The 23,794-nt window shown below is 37.0% G+C and overlaps 1 protein-coding gene across 2 annotated transcripts in view; it reads right to left on the bottom strand.

Annotated features, from left to right (window-relative positions):
* Positions 1-23,794, bottom strand: part of RSU1 (Ras suppressor protein 1) — a 197,375-nt gene that overhangs the window by 98,180 nt on the left and 75,401 nt on the right. For both annotated transcript variants that reach the window (XM_054695107.1, XM_037510671.2), the window contains exon 8: positions 22,626-22,758. In XM_054695107.1, coding sequence (XP_054551082.1) covers positions 22,626-22,758 — 133 coding nt within the window. The remainder of the gene's footprint in view (positions 1-22,625; positions 22,759-23,794) is intronic.

The following is a 23,794-nucleotide window of genomic DNA, read 5'->3' on the forward strand; positions in this document are numbered from 1 at the left end:
ATTTTTTGACGGTCCTTCAAGTACATATTCTAAACAATTGACTCAATAACTTCTTTGGAGATACTAATTTTGGTAGCTTTTATCCACAGCTCTCTCAAAGAGCCCATTTTAGTGACTTGGCCAACACTTTTATGTTTTTTTTTAAATATTTATTTATTTATACAAGAACTGGGGTACAGGCCAGATGTGCGGGAGGGTGAGTGGATTCACCAGAGACAGAGCCGGGAACAGAACAGGCAGACTGACTAAAATACACTGCTGAGGGGAGTAGCAGGCAAGACAGGAGAGGTCTACCGTGCCATGAGGGATTCTCACCAGCTGGTCGGGATCGAACTCGCACTGCAGAGGCTGCAGACAGCCTCACAGTGCGTTGCTCAACCGCCTGTGCCACCAGGGAGGCCCTTAACCAACACTTTTAAAAATCTTGGAATATGGGAAAGAAGAACCAATTAATAAAAATTCTGTTTAAGTTTGATGTGATAGTTCATGTTAACCTGCAAAGATCTAAGATCTAATTAAAGAAAACATTAGAAGCAATTTTTCCAGCCATTTTAAAACTAAAAGGCAAAATTAAGAAATCCATCAGGAAATGACTAATTATTCTGTGAAGTTAAAGATAAGATTAAATTTGACTATATTCCATGACTGAGTGAGATGTCAGCTATTGTGATAATAATCATTTTGGGGACATCTCTCAGCAATTCTTCAAAAAAAAAAAAAAATCAAAAACACCTACGTTTGAAAGGATGAGAACATATTTTCTCAGTAGAAAACAGAAAGGAGCCAGAAAGAAAAGCTCATTCATGTTCCTCAGATTGTTGCTTTCATTTCCTGTGGCCTGGACACCTTTAAATATCTTCCTGCCAGATCTGTGTGTGCCCCGTGAGCCGGAGACATGCTCACCATCACTCTGGACAATTTAATTATGATGGCCCATTCCAGTCATCCTGGCCTAAACAAGGGTGCTCTGATTGTTGGTGTGACAGGAGAAAGAATCATTTGTAACACTCTGCCTTGTTCTTCCCCTTTTCATGCCCTCAGAGAGGAGAGTCTTTATTCTGGGAAGATGAAAGGACTAAAAATAAAGATGGATTACTACTTAAAGTTATAACTTGCTTATTTGGTTATCTCCTTATTTCAATTCAAAGAGCTGCATCGACACCTTTTGCACATTTCCTCGTAAGGCTCTTGAAAATGGGTTAAAAATATTCCTCAATTAAGCCTCGACAGGGCTCTGTGGTAGAAGCCCAGGACATCAACCCCTCGCTGTGTGGTGCAGCAGCTGGCGGGTTGGGCGGCTCTGCTGACAGCCAGGGAGGCCACAGAAATCGCCACTTGCAGAGCAGAACAACTACCTGTGCAGTCAGTCAGCAAAGGTCACTTATTGGGTTTTTTTTTTTTTTTTAGTTTCACATGAGGTCTCTGCATCCAAATACAGAAGGATTCACTCAGCACACTCCACAAATTGGTGTGACGACAATCTTTTCACTTTAACCACAAATACAAAACTGCAGCTGAGCCAAAGGGAAGCTCCTACGCCCATGCTGTTAAAAATGTGAAATCACTGCTTTCATTTTCTCCTTTGGTGAAAGACTGGCCCCAGAGCCAGGGGTGGTGAGGGGTTTCTCTAAGAAAGAGAGCCCCCAGGTAGCAGTAGGGTCTTTTGGGAGAGATGATGGGTAATGGGGCACTTTCAAAGAGAACAGTTCAATTGCTGGGTACTCTGGGAATCACAAAGAGACGGGGTTAAATATGCCTCTGCGAACACTGTTTATGGAACACACACTGACCTTTCCTTTATTGAGAAGTTTATAGAACCCACTAAAATATATAACCCAGACGCCTCTAATTCATTTCCTCTAACACATGACTCTGTTTTATAAGGAAGAAAGGCTTCATTTCAGCTTTAGAAGTTTATGAGATCTCGAGGGAAATTCTGGACGACACTGTGGACATTCCCTTTCCTATACCCCGTCCCATAGCTACAGCTATGGTCCCACCAAGGCATTCAGACAGAGCTGTTGTCCTCATTGAGGATGACATTAGCTCTGGGACAATTATTTTCTTCATGACTCTTAGAGGTATGAAAAGATGTTTCTAGAAGATTAATAATCATCAGGACAATAAGCCAAGAGGTGCAAGGAAGTGTCACATGTGGATGCCATATACGTTTTAGTTTTGAAAACAATGACCACATCTAAGACGGGGTTCAGTGACTGTTTCCTATTCATAAACCAGTGCTTCCAAGCACAGTGATGAGCACTGAGCTTTGATCTGGGAGACCTGGACTAGAGTTTGTCAGTCTGGCTGAGGAATCCTGGGGAGATCACTTAAGTTTTTGGAGTTGAAATTTGTACCCATGCAAAGAGAGGGCTTTAAACTAGATTTGAGGCTTCTTTGAATTCTAGATTATAATTAATATTCTAGTTTAAAAAGTTTCATTCCTCTTTCCTAACAACATCTTCCAAGTTTGTAACAGTTTTAGAGACATGTTACTGGAGATAACTCATCTGTATTCTTGCTAAAACCCTAATCCCCACTTTCTGTGGCATTCCATGACGCACCATTATCATTAACACTTACAGCAGTTGGTATTTAATGAACACTGACTATGTGTCTAATCCAGGTTTAAGCAGTCATATGCATTATCTCAGAGACTCTTCCCTAGAAAATCTTACAAGGCAAAAACTACTCCCATTCCAATTTACAGGTGAGCTAGTCAATGCTTACAAATTTAAATAAAATCAATATCAATAGTAAGTGACAGATTTAGAACATGAACTGAAGGCAGTCTAATTCCAGAACTCACTAACCCAGGAACACTGCTACATTGCCTGACCATAGCAACAACACTAAATACTCAAATAAAATCTACCACAAACACAGATCTCCATAAAATTCATATGAATATCATAAATGTTTACTATTCCAAAGAATTAGCATCTTGTTTAAAATTTTAGTTAATAAGGAACATTTTCATACTGAATAAAGATTTTTGTCTAACATTTACTCCCCAAGGGGAAAAACCTATAGTTTTTATATAGAGAAATGATTTCTCCAAAAATCTATGAAAAAGATCCTTTTAGGCAAAATGGAAATAAGACATATAGTTAGGAGATGCTGATACTAAAAATATTACACAAATAATTCCAAAATTTAGACAAATTTCTACTACAGTGTCATGATAAAATGGACAAGATAATATATTGAATCAAGAAATAAGAACTCCATAGTTAATCTAGGCAGCTCCTCAGTTATGAATAATTTTAATAAATATGAAAAGCTGGTATTCGGCCACATAAAATAGCTAGTCAATTGTGAACCTGAAATATATTTTTAGACTATAATGTGTCTGCCCTTGGAATTAAATAATTAATCGTCACTTTCATGAATACTATTTTTGATTCCAGAATATCTGCCTTTTGTCTTGTGCTTTTTTAACATTAATTTTGATCTCTTCAACATTTTATCTGTGACTCTAATAGATTAATTTTCCCTACAGTCAGGCTCTGCATATTAGAATACATTGCTAATCACATGCCAAATGCATCTCGATACCCCAGAGACAACACTGCTCAACTAACTGCAAGGACAGGATTTGAAATAATAAATTCTACTGTACCACACAAAACATATGCCAGGAAGACCTGAAATGCATGTAGAAACAAAGCATCTGAATGACCAAAGAAAGCCTAAAGCAGCAAGTACTTCTCTCTTGCTGTAACTGAATGAGGATGTAACAACTACTCTCAACATTTATTTGAAAATGCTTACATTAGCCTTAACTAATGTCCACACTCCAGAGACTGATTCAGAAAGTTATCTGTTAAGTACCACTGGACCATGAAGACTCTGCATCTGTCTCATGCAAAGTGAAGCTAACTTACTAACTTACACTTTAGCTCCCTTTTGAGTTAAGAAATACGCTCTGGAAAGCAATATCTTTCCCAAGATACACTTTTCTAACTATGATCATTATAGATACAAAGAGGAATAGGGAATATAGTTAAGAACACGCAATAGTTGTGTTCAGATTCTTTTTCTGGTCTTACATTACTTCTAATTCTGTTTTTTGTAACTATGGTCCTACAGTTATTACCAAGTGACATGGACTACTGAACATTTTGTTTGCATTTTCTAAGTTCTCATAATGATGCAATTATGTTACAGTACTGTACGTAATTGTACTATGGAAATATGTAATTAGAACACTAAATACTATTAAAAATGTACTAACGACTCCATTTTATATGTAAAAATATAATGAGCCTGTTAGATGCTACAACTTAAGAGCTAAGTAAAAATGGTGTATCAAAAACTAAGCTCTGAATCCTCCTGAAGGTTACAAATTAGTAGCAAAAAAATTTACAAAACCACAGAAATGTAATATTACAAAAGCAGTAAATACTATGAGAGGTACAAGGATAATTGGTGGCATAGTCTGGTGAACTGAGCTTACATTCTGCAGTTAGACACTTGGGTTTAATTTCTGGCTCTCCCACATATTAGTTTTAACCCTGCACAAGTTATTTAACCTTTGTATATATTAGTTTCTCCCTATATAAAGTTGGGGGATAAACAGTGTCTACCTCATAGAGTTGTTATAATAAATAGCAACTGTTCAATAAACAGTTGTGGTTGTTTTCTTTTATTGCAATTATTTGACCTTGACTAGGCATGGGAGAAGTAGTCAGGGGAGACACCTAGGGAAAAAGGGATAAATGAAGTAAAATCTGTAGAACAGTGGGAATTAACAAGGCTTGGGCAGCATGGGTAATGGGCAGAAGTGTTAAGGTACTGACAGAAGTCAGCAGGGTTAACAGACCTTGAAAAGGCCCAATGAGTACAATATAAAATTAACTAGTTAGGTTATCTTATATCATGTCATTTGGGGATTCAATTTCATCTGAAAAAATAAAAGGAGGGAAATGAGATAATCTCCCTGGATTACTGCTCTTTATAATTCTATGAAATTTGAACAAAATAAAACAAAAAAATTGAAAGACTTTAATCGAATTTTCACTCCTTTGCCCAACTCTAAATGTAGCAAAGAGGTCCTCAGATATAAGTTTTCAGAACATTCTCACTTAATCTCTTTTCTAATCCCTTTGTTCTAATCTGTATCATTATTAACTTTCCTACACCTGTGAATAAAAGGAATCACACTGCAGTGACCTTGTTTTCTATTTCTGAAGGTGGTTTACATTTTTCCAACTGCAATGTCAATTTGCTGTTTCAGGAGTATCATCCATCCACATGATTCCAGGCAGCTACATCCTATCAAAGGGTCTGTTGTGTACAAGTTTGGCTGGAAATACATTTAAACTAACCAAATTTCTCATACAGCATTATATAGATTTCCTGTCATAGAGATGTCAATTTATTGAGAAAGTATGGGCTTTTCCTTCAACACTAGTGTACATTGTGTTCTGCAGGCATTCAAATCTCTCTAGTTCAAGTTATGCTTTATGAGAAGTATTTGGAAATTGTGCATTACTGGTGCTATCAGAGCTTACTTCAATAACCAAATTTCAGACCAGGAATATGGCCCACAGCCCGGTAGTCCTTAATATGTCACAGAAGGGCAAGCAGATTTCAAAGCATTTATGTAATTCTCCCCATGTGATCACCACCCCCCCCAGATTGTGGAACTGCGATTCATAACCTAGTCTGCCGCTCTGAAAAAGCCCATGTGAGATCTCTTGTAGTATTTTCTTGAAATTAAAATTTTCTTTCATTTTTTTTATACTGTTTTTTTAACCACTTTTCATTAACTTCCATTTTGTAATTTCTACAAGCTGCTGATCTTTCAGTCTTTGGCTAAAGAAAACTAAAGTCTTCTTTCCAGTTCAAAGAGAAGGCCCTTTATGCCTAACAACGACAATGTATTCACAAAAGCTCCCATATCTTCACCTTCTCTTCTTCATTCTTGTTTACACATCAATAGTCAGAGTTGGTATTTAACAACATCTAAGACATAACAGCTCATATTGAGAGAGGTCCTTAAAAAGTATAGCCTGCTCACAAATGGTTTCTAAGGAAAAATTTTTAATAAAAAAAAATCTTGATATAAATGAAAATTTCTATCATTTTCATGCAAGTCAATTCAATAAACTGTGTTCTAAAGCTGACTAGAGAAACGTTTGCTTCCCATTGCTTGTGCTAGGGACCAATTAAGGAGGCTAAAGAATTTCATGTCATAACAAAAAAGTCAATTCATCAAGAGGATGCAAATAACCCTAAACAATTATGGATATAATTAGAGTTTCCAAAAAATATGAAGAACTGAGATACAAAGAATTGAAGAGAAAAATAGACAAATCTATAATTATAGTCTGAGATTTCAATCCCTTTCTCTTAATAACTGATAGAACAAGTAGACAGAAAATCAGTGAGAATACAGACAACTTGAAACAAGCAACCTTCACCCATATAGGGCAGAAACAACTGGATATTTATATTCAAAAACATGAACTTTGATCAGTATCTACACTATATACGAAGCTTAATTCAAAGTGCATTACAGACCAAAACACACAACTTAAACTTATAGATTCTGGACTAAAAGGAGATAATCTTATAAACTTGGATTAGGTAAAGAATACTTAAATATGACAGAAAATGCTCAACTGATAAAAGAACAAATTGATAAAATTGGACCTCAAAAAATTTTAAAAGCTTGATTCTGCAAAAGATACTGCTAGGAAAAAGGCAAATCACAGAATGGGAGGGAGAAGATTTGCAAAGCGTACATACAACAAAAGATTTGTATCTAAATATAAAAAGAATCTAATTTTAAAAAATGAATGGATATGAACAAAAATTTCACTAAAGGAAATATAGGAATGGGCCTCCCTGGTGGTGCAGGGGTTAAGGTCTCAGCACTATCAAGCTATCACCAGCCACTGTGCCATGAGTTCGATCTCCAGTGAGGGAGCTAAGTCACATGGTGCAGCAGACCTCCTCTTTCTTGCCAGTTGCTCCCCTCAGCAGTGTATTTCAGTAAATCCGCCTGTTCTGCTCCCTACTCTGTCTCTGCTGAATCCTCTCATCCCCCCACACCTCTGGCCTACACCCTGGTTCTTGGATGCATAAATAAAAATAAATCTTTAAAAAAGGGAAATACAGGAATGGCAAAAGCTCAGTATCATTATTCATCAAATAAATAAAAAAAGGCATTATATATCTATATTATGTCATAAAGTAGGTTATGACATGAAATAGGTTAGCATTTGCCTAAAAAAGCGGGGTAGGGGGGTGGTGTGGGGGGAATAGAGGAAATGCCTGAAAGGATATGGTTCACATAGGGCACAAGAAAACTATGGGTGATGATGAATATGTTTTCCATCTTGGTTACTCTGACTTGTTTTACAACTGTATACATATGTCAAAATATAGCAAATAGAATATAGTTTATTGCATGTCAACTGCTTTTCAAAATAGACGTTAAATTAAAAAAAAAAATCGAACTGGCACAATGACACAAAGCTAGCTAAAAGTAAAAGTGGGATTCCAACCCGTGCAGACTGCTTCCAAAGCCAGTGCTCACACCCACGCTGTCTATACTCTTCAGGGGAATCCTCCGTGCCGCCTGGAGCTAGCTTATTCTCCAGGACAATGCGTACTCCATGTTTAAATAGCTAAGTCCCTTCTTCCAGTGTTCACTCCCAGACAATATCCGGACATTTCACAATTTGTTGTATTTCATTTAGGTTTATTCAGAAATGCCCTGCCCCATACACAGGCTTCTCCAGGGTGTGCAAGGTCCACTGGCAGAAGAGACCTCCAGAACCTGGCCAGGCTCTGAGACCAGAAGCTGATGATACTGGCTGTGTTCTGACTGCTGCTGTGCTGGTAGCTCCCTTCAGTAAAGGAGGCAGGTACCCTTCTTTTCAAAAGCTGGATTTCTGGTAGAAAGTAAGCAGAGCTGCTACATCCCCCCCTGCTCTCTCTCTCTTCCTGCACATAATTAAAACTAATCTGCACTATTTCCATATCTTAGCAAAAATTCTTAAAATGTCATCTTTCTAATCCTCAACACTTAGTTACAAATGAAAATCTGGCTAAGAGAATTTTATTTGAAATATGTAACATTAATGCAACTGTGAGAAGATTTTATATCAGATTTGGAACTGGTGTATCCACAGGATCCTTCCCTGTGCAGAGAAGCCAAATATCTCTTTAAACACACCATGGCTCCTCACCTTTGTTGGCATCTCCTGAGTTCAACCCATCAGGCAGCACTTCAATGGCACAGGTGTGGAAGACAAGGAGTGGCACATAACCCACTGTGGGTTGTTGTAATTCCTAGTCAATGTAGCCGATCAGGAGGCCTCTGATTCCCTTAGACTGAGTGATCACTGAGGCGTTTCTTATGCCCTCTGGCAACTCAGTTTTTGGGTTCAGAGATGGCGTTCTAAATAATTCTTCTAATTTATCAACAAAACATTTTGAGGGCACGGAGCAATAGCTGCCTCCATTTTCCTCTCATTACCCCTCTTCTGCTGTTTATTTCTAAGCAATCACTATAGTGTAAAGCCTGCCAATTCACATTTTATAGACTCTTTCACACCACCATGATGGTGGACAAAGCCACATCTGCCCTGGAGAGACTTAGCAGCCAGGATCTAGGTCCCACACACAGAGGTGTCTGGTATCTCGTGAGGACAGAGTCTCTGACCATTGCAAAGCGACAAACAGAAGCAGGCTAATGGGCTGACTCAAGGTCAATGAATGCACTCTTCTTACAGCTCCAGTATTTTTTTTTCCATGCCCCCCGCCCCCGCCTAAATTCTATGGGCAGTGTTTCTTTCAAAGCCTATCTAAAAAGAGCTACTAGATCTGATGGGAAATAGCTGGCTAGGGAAGGCTGCAGCCTTGGAAACATCATAGAAACATTTATGGTGATGGAAGCCGCACTAATAATATCATGAAATCTTAGCACCTCAGATATGAGAAGAAAAAATGTGTGATACACATGTGTGATGGATGGTTTCTGAAAATCTTTCTCCAGGAGAAATGTCTGAATTGCAGGCTACGGTGAATAGTCACAAGAACAACTACTCTCATTCAGTAAGTATTTTGAGTCAACTAAGTGCCATGCATGGTCTTAGGCCCTAGGGGACAGAACAGGGCACAAAACAGAGTCCCAGTATTTGGGGAAACCTCCATCCAAGAAGGGAGACAGATAAAGTTGGGGAGATCCGTGGGGACTCCATTTTGGATAGGATCATATGGAAAGTATTTTGTTGAGAGGACAGTGTTGAGAATATAATACAGGAACAATCCAAAAGCTGTTTAAAATTTGAAAATCAAAGTTAAGTTGTTTATGTTAAAAGACAGAGACCAGTTTCCAAGAAAATAAAGAGGTACTAGGGGAAACCTCATGAAATTGTACATATTGGACATATTTTCTCTGCTTCACTGCTACTGTCTTTTAATAGAATGGGATTCTATAAAAAGTGATCTACACCTCTATATCGAGTGGCCCACACTAATGGTTTCCTAAGTACAAAACCTTGAAGAAGGTTACAATTTCTTTTTCTTTTCAGGTATAGTAGTGACAGCAATAACATTTTCTTAACTTATACAATTAGCAGTTGATCTAGAACCTTTCAGTGTGGGGTTGGAAAGAGAAAAGAAAATGAAGACATACATGTAAATATATGTCTTCACATGAATGATTTAGTGTGAATTGTTTAGCAATGTGGGGAGTGGATTCCTATGGTACAGTAAGGCCAGAACAAATTTAATGATACATGTAAATGGGAAACATCAACATAAAGGCACGCTCCCTTACACGTAGGTAATTTTTCTGCTTTGTCACTCAAGTAGCTAGTAGATCTCATGTCATTCTACTCTGACGCTTATTTGGAAAACATGTGCTTCTGGGCCTCAGATTTTAGATTTGAATGTCTTTTCCTACTTAAAGGAACCAGGCACCCTTGGAGAACCAGGCATCCTTGTTTCTTTGCTGGGGCAAATGAATGAAAGCTGGATCTGAAATTACTAATTAAAAAAAAAAAAAGATACAAAGAAGAGACCACAGTGAAAGCTGGGAAGGGATTGTACTGCTCAAACTGATTTCCCTCACTGGTATAAGCTGAGCTGAAAAAGGCCAGGAGTTCATAATGATACTCCAAAAGTGATATGTAATATAAAGAATGGTAGTGAAAGGTCACGTCTTTAAATATGCATTAATTGACTAAAGTGAAACCACAAAACAATCTAAGTATGCAACCCTCAGTGGATTAACATAAACCCATTGAATCAGAGGGTACAGCTGGCAGAAGATGGATTTGGTTTTTATACCAGGACCACCCACATAAGAGGACAGTGAATCAGAATCAGAGTAGATACAGGAAGACAGGCTTTCAAGGACTGAAAAGCTAGCTGCAGGGATGCTGTTAAGGGACCCCAGAATGTTGCATGTGCCTTCAACCCAGGATGGGGATATGACCCTACAGAAGGCTGAGTTTGTTTCAAAAGCCAGAAATATTGAATGACCATAAATGTGTACTTAAGCTTCATAAGCTGACATTCCTTTAGAATGTCAGCATAAGCTTGGTGTCTCCTCATTTGCTTCCTAGATACCACCCAAAAGCAACAGGAGAAGAGGAGATAATGTTCTATTAAATAAGACAAAGACAGTCTGACGTCTGGCTCTACCCCTTTGGTAAATCACTGGTCATTTTACTTAACCTGCAACTCTCCATTTTCTCATGTGAAAGAGGGGTGAGCTTCTATATGTGAGACTACAGGAAATGAAGCCTGTAAGAAACCCACCACAAGGAAGTCATTGAATGTCAGTCATTGAATGTCAGTTCTCTCTCTTTCACATAACTGAGGAAACTGTCACACACTAACTCACCTCAGTGTTAGTAACTGAATAGATGACACATGGGGGAAAGAAGTATACCAGGAGTAGTTAATTTTAATACACATGTTCTGAATTTCTCTAATTAGCACTGTTCAAAATTCTTACTATTTCAATCACAGTAAAACTGAACTAACTTGCCTAATACATTCATCTGGAAATTCTGAGAGAGTGCCTTCCCCAAAAGCCATTATTTCTTTTTCAAACCATCTTCCACTATAAAATTAATAAAGAATTGTTTCATTCTATTAGCTTGATGACCAGTATATTTTTTGATTTGTTGACCTATCTTGCTAGTTAAACTTATAAAATAGAAGCCATTTTCAGAAAACTGGAAAAAAAAAATACTGTTTCAAGATTTTAGATTTCAAAACAAAAACTTTTATTGACAAAATTTATATTCCTTAGGAATTATCTAGTTTAGTTACCAAAATAAATTTGCTAGTTGCAAGACACAGTCTATTTAAAGATCTCCACTCACGCAGTTTCTATTGAGAATGCACAAGAAAGAACAGATTAAAAATGCTCATAATCTCACATAAACAATCTGAAACACACACGTCATCTTATCTACAGACAAAAAAAAATTAAATGAGAGAATTCAAACAAAAAAAAACCCATGTTTCACATACATGGAAATCTCAAGTCCAATCTTATCCTCTGATAAACATTTAATTCTTCCAAGATACACTCTTTTTATTTCAAATACTCAGGATGCTTCAAATATAGGGAAGCTTTTCTTTTCAATTACTTAAAATCTTAGGTGGGAAAACACCCCTCTTTAAAGAAATTCAATACAGAAATTTTGCTTTTATTCCTTATTCTCTTTTGTCATGTCTTTGTGAATGACCACCCTTTCCCGGTCAATGCTGGATTCTGAAGGAAAAACAGATTGCTACAGATCCTTTCAAGTACACAGGAAAGCTTGAGTTATTACACACAATGTAAGATCCCACAACGCTTAAGACAAGAATAGGAATGAAGACATCATCTCTCTCAAGTTCTCATTCATATTATCCCTTTCCAGGATTCAGGGCATATTTTTAAGAGAGGATGTGACCTTGATGATTCCAGGTGTACATGGCTAAGGAGAGAATGATAAGAAGGGAAAGCAGACATCGCAGAAGACAAAACCAATTATACAGCTACATTCCTTATGGTTTCTGCCTTCTTAACTTCACCAACGTTAACTTCACAGGTTCTCTTTTTTAAATAATGTATGACATAGTGAATGCACATATGAAACAGAACATCCAATAAGAGCTGAAGGGTAAAGAAAATGTATTCTCGCACCTCCCCTCTCCCCCAGTGATTCAGTTTCATTCCCTAGAGATAACCACCCATACTAGTTACCTGAGTCTCTCTAAAAAACACTCCATTTACAAACACAATCATACACTCTACATGCCTCATGAAACAATCCCATACTGGATCAAGAGAAGGCACACAAAATAACCCAGGCTGACTTACTCATTTAGAGGAAGGTCTCACTTTGAAACAGAATTCATTTATTTATGAAGCTAAAGGACTGTTTCTTTTCTAATATGAGAAGTGTGTTAAGAAGAAGAGAGCTAGACAATCAGTAAAAGACTTCAGTGAAAACATAATCTTCACTTGATATTATACACTGAAAATGCATTTTAAAGTTTTGAGTATTGTGTATCATGTACTAGCAAAAACCAAGAACTTTAACTTGGTCCATTCTGGATGCCAGAATCCTATCTTATATCAGAAATCAGGGTACCCTGTCAGAGGATCTTTGTTACAATATAACACTGAGGGCATGCTGCACATGAGACCTAGTCATGAAGTAATCCTGATGCTTGTCTTGCTTTCAGAAAAATTCCAGGACCTTAAGAGAGAGAAAACATGTACTGAACCCCAACCCCATATACAAGAAGTATTCACAGAAATAAATACTCAATTATAAGCTGAAGAATAGTATACACAATAAATTGTGTACTTTGTCATATGTTAAGTACTCAATAATTGATAAATATTATTGCTGTTATTTAAATTGCTACTAAGGAAAAGTAAAGGTTCCAAAGAATGATGGTAAGAAGGACCTAGAGCAGGTGGCCAGTAGGGAAGCATTCAGATTAAACTATTTGAGGAATTGCTATTTTGCATGATCCTTTAAGAATTATTGGGCTTCAGTAGGTAAATACAAGAAGAGGGAACATTACAGGCAGAGAATGCAGCTCTTATATGGAGATATGAAGTGGAAAGCAGGTTGGGCTTTTGACAGGATGTCACCCAGCCTTGTCTCTGGACACATTCCCAGTGAGTCTGTGTCAAGACTCTTCAGTGCAAACTCAGCTCTTGTTTGAGTGCCCACCATGATCCTTTTGTCCAATGGATAATAACTGGGATGGGTCTAGGGTGATGGAAAAATTCTCTTCCAAGGAGCTCATCTCACCGTGAAGATGTAAGTCTTTTCTTATACTTTGAGCCTGCTGTCAAAAACCGTGCTAAGAATACAGTAGACCTAAGTCACGTTTATGAGAAGGTGCACAAAGAACCTGTTCACAAGTAAGGCAATTTGTCTATGGCAATGTCCCTACACCATTCCAAAGAGTTCAAGGTTAGCATTCTTGTCCCTAAGAAGAGGCTAGAGCTTGATAATTCTTTACTTTGGATGATAATTGTAATTAAAAACCCAAAGAAAATGTAGGTACTCTTTTAACATTAGAACATGATGTTTCCTAGCTTCCACGTATATTTAGTATTCCCAGTTTTACATTTAGGTCAACCACAGTATTGTCCTGGAGAAAGACAAAGAAAAAGGTTTTTGCTAAGAAGACAGCTATCACCCTGCTGATTCTGTGCATGAAATTATGAGTAAGTCTCTGATACTGGTTGTAAATATAATACCCAACCGACAAAAGCACAGTCTTAAACGATCCTTTACATGCCACTTTCTCTACCCTATTAAGATGCTCGTTGTTTCTTTGATTTATCTGATAATAAATTTTTGATGACTGGTAAGTCTCATAAAATTGCTCTGGTGCTGACTACACTGATTAATAAGTCTGAAGAATCGAAAGTGTCAGGAATTCATGTGTACGAATAAGTTACTGCCAAACATATATTAGGAATTCCATAAAATATAGAATAAAAAGGTTGATCTGGTAATTTTATCTTGTATCCCTTTTCCTGTAACAATTTATATTCAGGGTCATCATCATCTTCCGTTGCCCTTAAAAAAAATTCAATAAAGTAAATACAAATGGGGTGCAAATTCAAGAATGAAACTAAATTTAAAAAAAAAAAAGGAATTTTCCCAGAAAAATAAGAATTCAGAATCAGAAATCATTGCTGTGACAATTCTCAGGATGATATACTTTTAACTACTTGCTTTGAAGGTGATACAGCGGAAATGGGGTATGGTGAGGTCATCTGCCACTTACAGAACTGGAATAAAAGCTACTTCTAGAAACAAAACCAGACCTCATTTTCCCTCCTTTGTCCTCAGAGCACTGCAGCAGAACATGTCACTGTGCATGATATGAAAAGATACACTCCATCTCTGGTGTCTCATGCTGGAGGGCAAACCTCCTTTAATTAAGTGAGGAGAGATCTCCATGCCCAGTATTAGTTGTTTTGATGTCGCCCATTAAAAGTCCAGAGTCCTCCTGATATAAGGTGGGAAAAAAGGAATGAAGTTTTTAGGGCTCCCAATATAGGAACTGGGCCCCCCAAGAGGTGACAGGAAATCCTTGATTCCACACCTTATAGAGCAAAACATCAGCAGCTACCACTCAAGACCATGAAGACCCTGGGAAAAACACATTTACTAGTGCAGGGTCCATTACAAAAAAACAGATTTGGAGGAGGATCACTGCAGACATCATCAGGTTAAAACGAGGTCACTAAAGTAGGCTTTCACTCAATGACTAGTGTCTTTTCATAAAGGAGAAATTTGGGCAGAGAGCAAACACAGAAGGAAAACCCTGTGAACAGACATGGGGAGGAGACGCTGCCCACCGGGCAAGGAGAGAGAGACAGCTGGGGCAGAGCCTTCCCTTGCAGCGTTCAGAAGGAACCAACTCTGCAGACACTGTAAGCTCAGGCTTCTAGCCCCTGGAATTGTGAGCCAGTAAATTTCTGCTGGGTAGCTTAAATACCCCAAATCAGACAAAATTAAGTATCATCAGGGGAAAAAAAAGTAATTAAACTTTCCAAAACCTCAATGATAATTTACTTATTAACTTCTACACAAACACCATCTCAGTGGCTAGAGGTAAAACATATGTACACTTTGAAGGGGACATAATTGTGTTTATTCTAAAGGAGTATTTAAAAATTAACTATCATGGGCCTCCCTGGTGGTGCAAGGGGTTAAGACACAACCTATGAAGCTATCCACAGCCTCTGCACACGAGTTTGATCCCTGGCCAGGGAGGTGACCCATATGGCGCAGCAGACCTCTCCTGACTCACCCGCTGCTCCCCTCAGCAGTGTATTTCAGTCGAACTGCCTGATCTGTTCCCCACTCAATCTCTGGTGAGTCCTCTCATTCCCCCACACCTCTGGCCTGTACCCCAGTTCTTGTGGTGTACATAAGTTTACATAAATAAATCTTAAAAAAATTAAAATTAAAATTAACTATCATAATGGAAAAAGAAAACATCTTCTTACAAATGTCTATATCCTGAGTCTTTTTTTTCTTTTTTTTTTATTTTAACATTTATCATTTTTTACATTTTTTTAGACAGTATTTGCTTCCCCCACCCCCTCAGATTGAGTCCCCATAGAATCTCCTTCCCCAAGGCACCATCACCAGTCCCCTGTGCTCCTCCCTCCATCCCTCTCACCCCTCTTCCTCCTCCTCCCCTGCAATATATTTCTGGTTTATAATTGTCTGTTCTTGCTTTGTTGTGTTTTGTATTGTTATTATTATTTTTTTACACTGATGTCTTATTTGGTTCCCCTATATTCCTATTATAAGTGAAACCATCCGTATATCCTGAGTCTTAAGAGCAAATATGAAATAATATACAAACACAATAGAATAAAATATGGACAGTTATCGCCTTAATGCTTTGCAAATACACTAGGGAGCATCAACTAATGCCTAGGGACATAACTGACATATAAACCTTTTATCTGATAAAAGGTGATTAAAACTCCTTCAATGATATTATGCATTAACCAAAATACTTAATAACACAGAAGAACACTTAACTGCCAAAAATGACCAAAACTAAACCAACCAAAAAAATCAAAGCAAACCTCCAACAATGCTTAGTCAGAAAAAGAGAACAGAGCCCAATAAAAAGCCAGCATGCAATGAAAAAAAAAATATATATATATATACCACTGTGTAGAGAACAGAACTCACAGTTTTGTTTGATTATAAAAATACCACTTATTAATTCATCTCTCAAATAAAAACAGCAAATGTAAGCAATAACTCTAGCTGACTGGATAGAAAAGTATCAAGCATTGAACTTTAAGATTACTGGGAATTAATAAAGGTTATCAATATGTGGGGCTAACCAATTTCATTTCATTGAGTAGGTCAATATTCAGTCGTTCAATACGATTACATCAAGTGAACATCATCTAAAAATGGAACTCTTGACGAGAAAGCAAACTGACATATTTTCTTTTTGGAGTGTAGATTTGAGTTTAGCCTATGTTTATTTTCCTTCTGTGAAGAAGGGCAAATTATATTCTATTTACCTTAACGTGATACTGCAATGCTCTATGCTCAGTGCATTATGCTGTACATGAAGCACTGACTGCAAGCTTGAGGGTAAACACACAGTGAAAAGGGCACAGAGAAACGGACATGTCTGTTCTGCTCGTCAAAGTCTTATGTAAAACCTTCTGTGGGGCAAGGTTCAGAATCAGCACTATTTCTCTTCCTTTGATACAGCAGTGTTTTTTTTTTTTCCTTCTGCCCCTTTAAATTTATTCACAATCCAAATGATAACTGCACTGATCATAAATAAAATGCAGAAATACTGTCAGGGTTCCTGCTCATTGATCTAACCTGAGCTCACCAGGCCCCTGCAGGGCTGGCTGGTCAACACAGTGCATGGGGTGTGACCACACAAGAGGGTCAAAGAATACATCTGGACATGTGAGGGACATGTCTGCATTTGTATCTAAGACACATCAGTCTGCAGAACATTCCAAAATCTCTGTAAGATGGGATTTCTCAGATGCCTTCAGGAACACTAGCTAACTACATTAGCTAACATAACTAGCTAATACCAGCTATCCTGGTAGGGTTCACCTATGAACTAAACTGATGTGGAAGGTGGAGGTTCCCTAGTATAACTCTCCCAGAATCCAGGTACACTGGAAAAGTCAAATGGGAAGTATCTTCCATTTAAAAAAACTGAAATATTTTGCATGAACTTAAAAATGTAAAGCTTTGAGAGACTTAAATACTAATTCTGAAGTATATCAGAGTAACAGTGCTAAGTTAAAAAGCAAGAAAGTCAAGACAGCTTTTAAATGTAATTACACTATTATTATCTATCAAAAAAAATTGGGAAAGAGGTATTCTTCCTCAAAGAGTGAATTCTTGCTATTGTCTTAAAAGTGGAGGTATTAATTTACCAGGACAATTAACAGCTCAAGGCCACAGGTAAAAACAGTTTAGTAACTAAATCAAACGTCAAATCAAAGATCAACAGTTGGTATTATGTCCTGATTTATATTTATTCCATGGATTAAACATTCTTTAACTCTTTTCACTCATAATACTATCTGGAGAAAAATTTTACGTAAATTTTTCTGCTATGTAATTTACCATATAAAGTGAATATGAGATAAGAGATGTGACATGATACCACCCAAAATATAACATATTTCAGAGTTTCCCTTTTCTCTTTGGTATTTCTTAGTAATATTAGGTAAATGTGACATATCTGCATGCAAATAGGTCCAGAGATGTCAAATTCTTGACTTATATTTTGTATGATGGGGGAAATGTGATAATACAGCTATTAACTAAAAAATGGAACCAAAATATACATGTGTAGCAGCTATAAAGAAAATATAAATTACCAGGCACAAAATATGTAGTCAACTTTGAAAAATAAGAACAAACTTTATGTTATCAGCTTTAGGAAAAAAAACCTCAGTTCTTCATTTTCATGTCAACTATAAGGAAATACTGTTTTCCTCTGGCTAAACATTTCAGATATAGTAATGAAAAAGAAAAGACTACATTGCTCTGCATACCGACTGTCACTATGTAAAATTTACTAACTGCTAAAAAGGTCTTGACAGTTTAACCCTCTCCCCTACACCCTTCTGTGGTATTTACAAAACCATCTGCTAGTTCTGTGTATCAATTTATACTTCATCAGGAAAAAAGATTTGGAGGTTTTGTTTTAAGATATAATTTCCTTCTGCAAAGGGATGTTTTCAAATGAATGGGATCACCTATTAGGGTTGAGATTCTTTAGCCTTTTGGTAGACCTGACATACCCATTATTTAAGGGTCTCTAGGCAACTGACTCAGCAGTCATTAGAAGTATAGTAGTTGCTTAATAAAGCCCATTTATGTCCATTATAGCCTGTAACAGGTTTGCAGAGAATGCAGGATAAAAGGAAGATATTATTTAGTTTTCATGTTACAAGTAAAACAAACCGAGAAACAATAACCTGGAGATGAAAGTATCCTTCCTACAAATCAAACACAAGGATTCACTTTGCTAGATTTACAGAAGAGAAATAGTCCATTTTCCTCATTATCACTCACCATTCACCAAATACTGCTTTGTTAAAATGTTTCTATTAATTAATATGAATAACAGTGTGGCAGTCTTCATTTAAGATTAAGAAACAAAACAGAAAGCCAGTTAGTGTGGCAGCTCTCCCTAGAGAGAAGAGGAAGCACAAGACAGGAAGAATGACAGGGAGGCATCCTGTGAGTTATGCGGCCCTGGAAATGAGGCTTTAGGGCTGCTGTGCTCCGCAAATTGCAGCCTTCATGAGGATGCCTGTTTTCCAAATGCCTCTTTCCACCAACACATTTTCAGTCTAACATTTGTCAAACCTCTTCTTTTGTTAAGAGTTAACTTGTCAGTTTTTAAAATGGCTTGCAGTTTCTTTCCACCTTCCTTGATGGAAATGTGAAAAGTGTGAGTTACTCCCTTTCACAAAGAATCTTGTCAAGGATCCTGACTCCAATCTGACTTCTCCTCCTGGGGAAAAAAATCTACCTCTGGAAACTTAACAAGTGGTGACTATTCTATCATAATTCTGCTTCACAGAAATAAAAGAGGTCACGCAAGGGAAAAAAACACCAAATGAAGAGTTGAAGGTGACAGAGTAACTCAACAATGTTTGACGATGTTAATGCACAGAGTTAGTCCTCAATGGCTGGGCTGAGCAAATGATTTTACTTGAACACGGCGATTAACTTATAATGAATGAACAATGCAATGACACCAGCCAATATGACCCCTTTGTCCAAAGTATGAGAAATGAACAAAGGCAATCTCCACCTGAGGAATGATGAGGAGGACATGATGAATGCCCAAGATATACTCAAGAGAACAATCTCCCAAAGAACCATATCTCAACATCCCCCCGCCACACCGACCCACATCTCCCCCTGTTTAATTGCACAAATTCCTATCTTCATCAACCTAAGTCCTCTTAAAGTATTTTAATTCTTCCTAAGCACTGACTTCACTGTTTTGTTTCAAACGGCCACATCTCCTCCTGGAGTCCATTAGCGTTTAGAAACCAGATAATCCATCTTCTCTGCCTGTCGCTGCTCTAGACTCAGAAGGCCTTTGAGGATGTGCTTAGAACACGAAAGTCACTGTGAAAGTCAACCACAGATGTGAAGGAAAATGAAACGTGCTGGTGAGTTCTTTACTGCTTTCACTTAGATAATGGGTTAATATATACTAAAGTAAAATAAGAGAGAGGGAGAGATTCATTGGTATTTTCAGTGCCAAAACAAAGCTAAAATATGCTTTCTTGGTAGACTAAAGATTTATGTATAAATTAAAGGATTTTTTTCTCCTGGAACAGATATGTGTCTTATATAAAAATAGACAAAGTAACAATTAGAAACTATAGGTTTTAAAAAAGAGGATCTACGACTAAGATACTGAATGTGAAATATACTTTTTAAAACAAATATGATTCTAATGAATTACCTCGTTGAGGACTGCCACATGTACAACTTTTAAAAAGCAGCCAAGTACCTGCTAATCAGAACAGTATTTTTTAGATGGGGAGGATACTGAATGTTCTAATTATGAAGTGGCTGCTTCTAAAAAATTAAAGAATTACCATCCGTTCTACTTACATGATGATACACTAATACATATCTATTCACATAAAAATAAGCCTTAATTTTTTAAAAAGTATATATTAATAATTACATCTACAAAATCAGCGTGAGTCATATAAAAGAGTACCTCAAATTAAAAAATCCATGAAATGCAATGGTGGCATTTTTGTACAAATATTTTAAGAAAAAGACTAAGAGTGTGACTTACTGTCTTACACAGTTAATAGTCCATGCTTTTGGGTAACATGTCTGAGAAAGGAATGAAGTTAACTGGAAAGTGTAAGAAGCACAGAAAAGCTGATACATACACATGGTTAACACAGAGGAGGAGCAAGGAGAACTGGTGGGGCCTCCCCAGTGTCCCACCCTCCAGGAGCTCATGGCAAGTGTATTCCCTCAGCAGAGACTCATGGAGATTCCTCTAAAAGCAGGTACTGATGAGGTACTGACCAGTATCCCTAGAAAGGGGACAATGGCTCTTGTATGCTTTAGTTTTGTAATGTCAATTTAACTGTTAAAAAGATGATATAATTCTCCATTAGGGAATCAAACACAAAAAAGAAGCTAGTAGGCAAACTGCTTAGATTACTCTGATCTCAAGTATAGGATGCCAATAAGAGGTAAGAACATACATATACATCAAATATGTTATAGATTAAAAATGTTGTGTCACATATTTCTTTCTCAAACAACCCACCAAATAACTCAATCAACACAGGACTCCATACAGAGTCCTAGCCATGTTCAAATAAAGAGAAATAGCTTTGAATAGTATATGATGGTGATTAATGACCTAAAAATGATTGAGGGAAAACAAAAATGCATAAACTCACAATTTATACTTTAAAAATGAAATTAAAATTGAAAACACTTTTATATGTAATATATTCTAATTCCCTGTTAATTATCAATTACTGCATGGTAAGCTAAAAATTTGTTAACCAAAATAATAAACAGAATATGATCCCTAATTCCACATTAATAGGATCTTGGTTTGTGTATTTTTCATATATTTCTTCTGACTGGTTTTCTAAAAACATACCCTACTCTACATAGCTTCCCATTCACTAATAAGAAATTAGAACCTTATCTAAAACCCATGACAGTAATGATTAACAGTTTAAGAGGAACAAAATGAACAATAATCGCTAACTTGCAATAATATTTTCACACATTTTCATAATTTACTAATTTCCAAGGAAGCAGTACAGTCATATTTAAAAAAACTCTGCATCTGCTTAATTGCACATATCTATGTGGCTCATAAAAGAATCACACACACATCCTATATGCCCCTCACTTTTCTCTTAGGATAATTGCGTATGTCACAGTATTATCTTAACAGAAACCATACTGTAAACTGCTTTCATAAATGAGGACATGTTATCGTTTTGGCAACTTAGTCTTTTCAGTTTTAATGCCATTGCTGCTCTCAGCTTCCGGTCTCTGTGATCTGTCAGTCGGTGACAGAGCCCCACAACTGGCCACGCACAGGTGTGGACTCTTCCCTGCAATGCAACACTGCCCACAACCCCAGCACAGATTGTGTGAGAGCAGTGTTGGGGGGAGAAGGGGCATTTTCCTGATACCATAAAAAGGGAACTCCTATCTAATAAGAACTGTAATGTCACTCCAGCTCCTTTCTAACAGCAGAATGTTAAACTCTCAAAAGTTGGTAGTGGGCACAAAAGCAATTTAAACCTATGGAATCTATTAGACTTTACTGCATTTGCTTAAAACTAGAGGTGACAGGACTTGAGACAACATATTGTTCCAACTTCTAGGTGGTGGTAGGGAGGGAGGGAAATATAACAGAAACGGTGACAACAGAGCAGGTGGGAATGAAAGAAATCCTTTGAATCGTGACACACTGACGACGAAAGAGGAGGGAATGGTCTAGTTTTAGGGTGGGCTCCCCACAGTCATGCTCGACCCCAGACAAGGACATGGAGGATTTTAAAGCTGTGGCTGTAAGCTAGTTCAGCCCCCTGTTTCAGCCTTTTCTTTTTCTCAGAGAGAGATTACCACCTCACTAGAGTAAAAACTATTGAAGAATAGAAGGATGCTTTCCTAGTATTAGCTTCTGATTATACAAATAAACTGCTGAACAATTTTGTTCATAACATTTGTTATTCTTTGCATTCAAAGGACAAAAAGTTCTGATCTTAATGTAGTTGATGAATTTCCTTAGTGCTATGAATATTCAACGAATAGCTTAAAAAAATTCCAAATAAAATCGGTATAAACTCCCTTTGAAAATGTCAATCAAAAATAATCTATAAATAACATATCTAGATCTAAAAATAATCTATAAATAATAATCGCTACATGTGGGTTATTAACAAAATGTTTAACAATGCTATGAGTTAACTGCTACTAATATGACAATTCATATGGTAGTTTTTTAAAAAGACATAATTACAAGTACTATAAAACCGCTGTCTACTATTTAGAAAATTATAGTCTACTTACTATTTGTATGTTTCAGAACGGATGTATTCAAAAACATGGGACACGCCAAGCTGGAATTGGTCAGCAATCGGGGTAACCCAGGGATTGTTCTCTGCTTTGAATACTTGCTTCTGACCAGTTAAATCCAAGTTTCCTGAAAATATGGAAGAAAAAATGGTGTCATTTTACCCAACACAAATCAGGTCTAAGAAGTTCTACCAGTAATCACAGTACAACCAGAAGTTCTTTTGGGTTACTGGATTTGATTTTTGAAAAATTTCTTACCTTAAGTCATCATTGGCGCACAAATACTGACAGGTAGTTTCCTTGCCTGAGAGATTAAGAAAAATGGTAGGGAGAAAAAAGGAAGCAAGGAAAAAGAAAGGGGGCAGGGAGAGGAGCTAAGTAAACCTGGAAGGAATTCTCGCAAATATGGCATATGCCTTATTTTTCTAGGTGTTTGCTACAGAGACTGAAATGGCTGAGAGAGGCAATAATATCAAAATCTGCTGAAATTCTATCTTAACAATGTTCATCACTGCTTGCCCAATATGATCGAAACCCAATCTGATCAGTGCCATTTTTTTATCAGCCAAAGTAGAACAGTGAAGGAAGATAAGAATATTACACAAGTAAAATCATTATTGTATTACTCAGCTACTAGAAGCATATCTCAGAATCAGTACTAAATGAATCTCATTAACATGGTAATGAGAGATACTCATATATAGCTCTTACCAGTTTACAAATTATCATTTTTTAAAAGCATTTCTACATTTGATTCTTCAGTAATTGCTAAGGTCAGTTATTAACATCATTTTATAGGGAAAGAAATGGAAACTTACAAAAAATTAAGTAATATGTCCAAGATCAGAAAATGTCAAGCTTGGGATTTGAAACTAAGACTCCTGACTCCAAAACTCATATTCTTTCTACAATTCCTGGTGACGCTATCAGGTTACATGTCAATCTAGATCAACCAAGGATGAATTATCATGAAAGTAGCAAAAAAAAAGTCAGCAAGTGCCACGTATCTGGATATTAACTGTTGATGATTTGTTGACTCTACTTTTTTTCTCCTGCTTGGTATGTTCAAAAATGGGAAAAACAGTGTTTGAAAGAACTTTCTATAACATGCCTGACTATGAGAGAGATAGTGACAGGGAAGTTAAGCAGCAGCTATTCATGTG

The sequence above is a fragment of the Talpa occidentalis genome, unplaced genomic scaffold (assembly GCF_014898055.3).
Source record: "Talpa occidentalis isolate TD23 unplaced genomic scaffold, MPIMG_talOcc4v2.1 talOcc4.14, whole genome shotgun sequence".
NCBI classification, from domain to species: domain Eukaryota; kingdom Metazoa; phylum Chordata; class Mammalia; order Eulipotyphla; family Talpidae; genus Talpa; species Talpa occidentalis.